Source organism: Acomys minous, assembly GCF_964271855.1.
Source record: "Acomys minous genome assembly, chromosome: 4".
Classification (NCBI taxonomy): Eukaryota; Metazoa; Chordata; class Mammalia; order Rodentia; family Muridae; genus Acomys; species Acomys minous.
The window spans coordinates 114,999,338-115,006,436 of record NC_140486.1 but is presented as its reverse complement, the minus strand read 5'-3'; the positions used below and the strand labels follow the sequence as shown (position 1 = coordinate 115,006,436).

The 7,099-nt window shown below is 51.0% G+C and overlaps 2 protein-coding genes across 6 annotated transcripts in view; both read right to left on the bottom strand.

The window, feature by feature from the left end:
• Positions 1 to 301: 301 nt before the first annotated feature.
• On the bottom strand, positions 302 to 1,369 carry PRLH (prolactin releasing hormone). Its single transcript, XM_084779278.1, has 2 exons — positions 1,225 to 1,369; positions 302 to 597 (listed from the first exon to the last, which is right to left on the bottom strand). Exons 1-2 carry the CDS (start codon positions 1,319 to 1,321, stop codon positions 440 to 442), a joined length of 255 nt encoding a protein of 84 aa, XP_084635404.1. The 5' UTR covers positions 1,322 to 1,369; the 3' UTR covers positions 302 to 439.
• Positions 1,370 to 3,438: 2,069 nt separating this feature from the next.
• Positions 3,439 to 7,099, bottom strand: part of MLPH (melanophilin) — a 46,356-nt gene continuing 42,695 nt past the window's right edge. For 4 of the 5 annotated variants that reach the window (XM_084778615.1, XM_084778614.1, XM_084778616.1 and 1 more), the window contains one exon: positions 6,172 to 6,356. In XM_084778615.1, the coding sequence (XP_084634741.1) occupies positions 6,330 to 6,356 (27 nt within the window). In that variant the 3' untranslated portion in view covers positions 6,172 to 6,329. Of the gene's footprint in view, positions 3,511 to 6,171; positions 6,357 to 7,099 lie in introns of those variants that run through there. The other variant, XR_014778526.1, reaches the window with a different exon arrangement.

Genomic DNA, 7,099 nt, shown 5'->3' with positions numbered 1-7,099 from the left:
GGTCTCTCTGTGTAGCCTTGGCTGTCCTGGACTTGCTTTGTAGACCAGGCTGGCCTAGAACTCACAGTGATCCACCTGCCTCTACCTCCTGAGTGCTGGGATTAAAGGCGTGCACCACCACCTCCAGGCTCCAGTGCAGGTTCTGAAGGAACCAGTTTAACCTCTGCAGGTCTCTGCTATTCTCTTGAGGGCAGGTCAGAGCCTCTTCTTTCCAAAGGGGTGCTGGGCTCTGTGCCTCTTTCCCAGTTAGCCTCCCAGGAGAGAAAACATCTTCCTGTTTGTTACCACACAGCTACAGGTATACAGTAAACAGAGCTAGCACTTTTATTAGATTAAAGGGAAAACAGAGGAGAGGGAGGGTGGGGGAAGCTCTGCAGGGGAGAGGGAGGGTGGGGTGGGCCCAGCATCACTGTCTTCATGAGCTGGGCTCTTATCCACGCTAAGAGAACTTGGTACCCCCATCCAGCGGGAGGCAGTTTAGCCAGCGGCGCCTCGGGCCAGGTTTGGTGATGTCCCTCAGGGCTGCCCTCCTCCTGCCGAAGCGGCCCACAGGCCTGATCCCACGGCCTGCGTACCAGGCAGGATTGATGTCAGGGGCTGGAAAGGAAAGAGCCAGAGCAGAATGTGGGATGCCTGGCACACAAGTGCAGTGTCCCCAACACAGAGCCCCTTAAGCAGATAGAAACCTGGGCCATGTGGTCACCCACCCTGATGAGACTGGCCAGGCTGTAGCTGGGCAGTGATATGGCTTTGGGAAATGAATTACATATATGCCAGGACCGGTATCCCCTACTTATCCTGTACCCTTCCTAAGTTCTTAAGGGACCTGGCCAAGATGGGTACAGACATGGTGAGGACAGGGGGACAGGACTATTTGGGGGGAGAGGTCCATTCAACAGAATCAGTCTCCAAACTGACCACGTAGCCAGGTAGTTTTGACTTAGGTCTCATTGATTCTCAAGCTGTGGGTCATGACCCCCACACGGTTACATAGCAGATATCCTGCATATCAGATATTTACAGCACGGTTTGTAACAGTAGCGAGATTACAGTTAGAAAGTAGCAACATAAATAATTTTATGGTGGTGGTGGGGGGTTACCATAAAATAAAGAACTGTGTTAAGGGGTGGTTGAGAGCCACTCAGGTGCTGGGCACTCAAGGCGTCTAGAGAGGGTATAGAAGGAGAGGCGATCCAGGCTGCCCTCCACAAGTCAGGCACTCACTGCGTGTCTCCATGGAGTGCTGGTGGGCTCGGCTGGAAGCTCCTGGAAGGACTAAGGCCAGCAGTAGCAAGCAAAGAAGCCACGCCCTCACTGCCATGCTTCCGGCTACCTGGAAGGTGCCTTGGGATTCCACTGGGGATGGTATGACCTGGGGTAGAGGTGCAAGGGTAAGTTGTATGTATGCACAAAGCTGGGCGGGACCTTAAGTTGTGTGTGCAGGTGTACATGTGTGCATGGTGCCTGCGTGTTCATATATGGTGTGCAGGTGCATGTGTTTAGTGCATGTAGCTACGGTTCTCAGAAGAGAGGTTTATGAACTGTGCACCGGTGGCTGTCTTGGGGTATCCTTGGATCTGTCTGTCCATCTGTGTGATGAGCCGGGAGGTAGTCACCCAGGTCTTGGGGGGAAGCAGATTTATGGAGCCCTGTGTGCAGCAGAGGTGGGGAGAACAAGTTGCTCAACCTCTGAGGTAGCTAGGGGTATGGGAGTGTTGAGACGTTAGTGCTCGGTTCTTCCCCACACTTGGCCCAGGGCCTTCTGACATTGAGAGCCAGGGGCAGGCAATGGAGGACACTTAGCACCCTCCTTCGCTAGTGAATGCCCACCCCACAGCCCCTACAATAACCCAGGACTTCAGACCTACTTTGCTGAGACTCCAGAGTGAGCCTGTGGTACCTGCCCCTCCTCACAGAGCCCTCTAGAGTGACAGAGGAGAGGGCTGCTCCTGTGTATGGGAACGGGCACGCTGCTGGAGGAGAACACTGACATAGCATCCATCTGTGATACCTCTTGGAGGGGAACCTTTTCTCCTTGCTCCCACCCCTGAGGTTTCAGGTCCCACTAGAAGATGCTCAGGACTTCATCTGCTTCAAGAAAGAACCCCCCTACCCCCTCAGCGGACCTCGACTTTCCAGCTTCTCCTTGACCACACAGAAAGAGCTGTCCACCAGAGCTCTTTAAAATGCCTGCCCTACTCCTCTTCACAATCCTGGGGGTGTTCTACACAGCACAGGGGCACTAGAGGAAATGGTGGTACCACCATGAATTGTTGTAAAGACTCTACCCACAAAGGCTAGGTGCATTCTAGGCATGCTAGCTGATCCTGGTTTCTGAGCCTGAGGTACCCACTTTCTGGAATGCAGATCTCTCTGCCTGGTGTGCCTTCTGGGCTCTGCTTGAGACACCTTCACCTGCCTTCTCAACCATGGACAGCCCTGGAGTGTCACAGCCCCCACAGCCTCTCTCACCACAGGTAGCTCTCTTCTGCTTGTCCTGTTTGCTTGGTGCCCACACCTGGCTGCCCAGTAAGCCTGGCAGAGAAAACCTGTATAGAGGAACTGTCAGTCACAGCAACACCCTCCCCTCCAGGATGGCCAAGCTACTTACCCACTGTCCCTTGAGTGTGATGACAACGCTGCCTGGGTGTGAGGTGAGGCCTGCCTGGCTGCTCACCTTTTATAGGCCAACAAGGAGGCAGCGGATGCCCACCCCTCCCCCATCCCCTCCTTGAGATGGCGTCTTTGCTCATAGCCTGCAGTTCCCAACTGTGTCTCCTCCCTCATCAAGACACTCCATTTTTTTCTTTCCTTTCTTTTTTACCTTAAGAGAAGGGGGGAAAAAAAAGCCAAACTCTCATCAGCGTTGTGATTTGTTCCTTCCTGAATTATATAATTTCATTTGGGCCAAGTGGCTTTAAAACACATTAACCTCCCCCTCTTCACGCTCGCCTTTGGGCAGACTCCGCAGTTACGTGTCCACCCGTCCTCTCAGTGTGAACACGGCCGTCAAACTGGACTACGCTCTCTTCTGAATGCTCTGCCCCTTCATTCTGCCTCACCTGAGCCGTGGCTTCCTGGAATGGTGTCTAGGAAGTCCTTCACACCCAGGTGGGTGTTGTCCCTCAACTTGTTTATCCACACACGGGGTCTTTAGACTCACAGCCTTGATCCCATTCCGAGTCTATGACTTAGCCCAGGACAAGCTTATTGATATAAAACAAACAGAAGCCTGGCGTTATGGCACATGACTGTAACCCCAGCACTCAGGAAAGTGAGGCAGGAGGATGTCTATGAGTTGAAGACTAGCCTGTCTCAGCAAAACAAAACAAAAATTGAAAACAAAACAGAGAGGGTTCCTTTTATTGTATAGAAAGTTTAAAGGTAGAACGAAGTAGTGTTCTATCTGTAACCCCAGCGCTGAGGTAGAGGGGCAGGCAGAGACAGAAGATCCTTGAAGCTTCATTAGGCAGTCATCTTTGCTAAATTGATAACCTCCATGTTCAATGACTAAAAAAAAAAAAAAAAAAGTAGAAATGATTGAGGTAGATGCTCTGGTCTATGCACAAGTACACAGGGTCCCCCATATAAATGTGTACACACCCCACCCCAACACATACAAAACCACTTTTAAAAGGGAAGTTTATTTTCCTTTAAAAATCAATTTACATGCAATGAGAAAAAAATTAGCGCACACAAAAATAGATCAAAGAACTTAGATACTGAGAAAGGGCCAGTGTTTTCACTGTGGGTATTTACTTCTGGTGAATTTCCTGTGCCTTATGGGTAGACTCAGCCTGCTTGTAGGTTCTGAGCCTCATTTTTCTACCATTATATCCTGGGATTGTTAATCTGTAGTTCTATGCTGTTGAAAATGACTATGAAATATTCTGCCATTTAACTTGTGCCTGTCATTAACATGCCAATAGTTTCAGATCATATGAGATAGCACTTAAGTGCAATAGAACATTCTTGAAGGAGCTATGCCTGAGTAGAGATAAAGCATGTGCACTCTCCCCAGATCATCATTTCCTGGCCACCACCAGACTTGTAGGAAGAGCTTCGGGCTGCTCCTTCACTCTCTGGGCACTTGGTCATGTAGCATCTGTTTCTCTCCAGGCTTGGCTGCTTCTTCCTTGGAAGAGGGCTCCGGCCAGTGGGCTCCTTGGGAGATGTGGTAAGAGGTGGGTGTGGTCGGAAACTATAGGAGGAGGCCATAGCCTGAAGATTAGGGTCAGGAGGAGCTTTAAATGTTTCCTCGATGCCTTGGCTCCATCTGTGGCTAGCCCAGGCATTAGCAATAGTGAAAGCCGGCCTCTCACCTTGGTGAGAACTACCATAGTGGAGCATGCTTCTGCCTTGGGGGTGAGTCTTGTGGGAAATTTCCCTGGATGTTCTAGGGCCCAAGGGGACTGTTGTGAGACTTTGGGTCTGAGGCTGACTCTCTGCCTCTCTCTTTCTGTGTGTGTGCGTGTGTGCACATGTGTAGAAGTTTACTTTTATCAAAGTAGCTTTATTAAAGTGTAGTATGGATAGATTGCCCCTTTGAGGGTCCAAACAGGGTCAGCTGGCAGGGTGGGAGGCAGTACAAGGGTCTGTGCCTCAGCCTTGCCTCCTCACTACATACATAATGGCACCAGGCAAAGGGCCTGCAGGCTTGAGAGGTGCTTGGTATGGCTGGAGATGTTCCAAAGGCAGGTGAGGCAGGACCTGGGCTGCTGTGGTAGCGAGTTGCAGGCCTCTCACCTGGATACCTCAAAGCCAAGAAGCGGGTTGCATGGAGAGTTTGACCTGAGATCAGGGAGACTTTGCCACATCTTATTAATGGGCCATGGTGTGGAGAGCCACAGAGCCCTTTGTGGACCCCCGCCTCCACATGGCGCCCGGCATTGCAGCCGGAGCCGCCTCGATTTAAACAACCCCTTATTTGAAAAAGGCCTGCTGCTCGCGAGCCTATCAGAGCGTGAGACGTGTCTTGGTGTGATTGGCTGTTTGAGTGATATAAATGAGTGTGAGGGGAGTGGCTTGGGGGGATTTTCACCGAAGAGAAGAAGAAAGGCCTGAATAAAGCTGCTTAGGAGAAGAACCGGTGGTCGCGTCTTTCTTGCCGGACACCATGCGACACCATGGAGCTCAGACAGGAGACCCATGGACTCCTGAACCAGCTTTGGGCACAGCAGAGGGACTTCTCATCTGGCTAGGCCTGCTGTAGGCAGCCATCACTGAGGAAACAGATGGCCCTAAGTAACTGCCCCCTGGGTCTGGAATAGTGAGCTGTGGCAACCATGAGGCATCACTTGGAATTCTGAACAGCTGACAGAACAGGGTCATGTGGGGGAGACAGAGGCTATGTTCCCCGCCCCCCCATCACCTGTACCCCCTGACACTGGATTGTTTGTGTCCCTCAGCTGCAGGAGAAAGCTTTCCCCATTCTCAGACTTGAATGAATTTCTGCCCCTTACTGTGAAGGGAGACCCATTTGGATAGGACTCCCTGGCCAGTGTCCCCACCCTTTGGTCTTCCTCAGGCTTCTGGCAGAGAGATGAGGGCCTTTTTGTTTGGGATGGCCATGACAGGTGGACTGCGCGGTCACCAGCAAGCCTGCCTCTGACGCACATAGCTTTGGAAGATTTGAATTCTTGATAAATCCCAAAGCAGTCATCTGTGTGGGCTAGAAACCTGCGTTCGAAGCAAGGGCTGTCTAGAAGGTGAGGCGCCTACGTAATGTACCCTCAGAAGCCTGTGTTAGAGGCTTGGTCTCACTGTGGCAGTGCAGGTGGTGGTGGCATTGCTGGGGGTGGGGTGAGTGAGGAGGATTCTATTTCTCCTCATTCTCGGCCTGTAATTGCTCACTCTCCCTTCACACCCTCAGACACTCTCCTATTGGTCTCTCTCCCGAGCAGTCAGAATGCCTCCGCTGAACCATCGCTTTCCAATCCATGTGTGAACACGGTTCAGCAAAGCCTAGAGACAGGGTTGAAGGAGCGTAGTGAAGGAGTATTGGACTGTCTGTTGGCAGGTGGAGATCACGTGAGGAGAGAGTCACACAGTCTGTATCTCCTGGGGCAGGCTGGCGGGTGCCCTGGCTCTGGTCGGTGAAGTGGTGACAGCCGGCGGTCTGAGAACCTGCTGTTTCACAGGGGGTGGGGGGTAGGGGGGGTGGGGGGTGGTAAGTGGGGGGGGGTCCACACAGTAAGTTCTTCTTACTTCTCACTGGGGTGGTGATGACAAGCAACTGTGAGCACCAAGAAGCACAGAGCCCCATGGGGGTGCGATGGCCAGCATGGGGGTGCTTTGTGGGACTGTCCCGTGCCCATGAGCCTTCCCCTTTAGGGCTGCTGGGACATCACAGGTTTCTGTAGAGAACAGACACTTTCATTTAGGTGTGTACATGGCTTCATGTACAAAATATATACATAGAAGTAAACAAATAGACTCACAATTAAGTGATAAATACATACAGATATAACAGGGAAACATACAAATATATAGGTAGGTGTTCACAGTGGTTGGGTATAGATTCGAACTTAGTTACATGTATGTACACATGCATGCACATGTTGGCATCCACAGATATACACACTAGCACCTGCCATATATATATATATGTATGTATATATATGTATATATGGAGACATACATACTGTGTACAAAGACACACAGAGGTATGTATACTGCTACCCACATGGGCAGACATAGACACACATACCTATCAGCATGTACACAACACATGGGTACACATATAGGTGTGTATGAAGACATACATGTGTCTACAGACACAAGTATGTATGAAGAAAAACATTTGGGCATGTATACAGATAGACACACCCTCAGGCGTGTTAATGTACACACAGTACACCAGCAAGGCCTTCATTCTGTCTCTCAGGAAAGCAAGCCTGCAGCACTGTGGTGGGGTCAGGGAGCTCCTATTGGGAATGTTTCTCAGGAGCCTGGCTGTAGCCTGCCTGGCCACCTCTATTCAGGGTTTCTGCCCCTGGCTACAGCTCTGGGGGAAGGGAATTTAGATGATGCCCTGGATTTTCTCACTTAGTTCCATTCTATCCATGAGTTTACAGGACACAGGGGAACAGCGTGGACA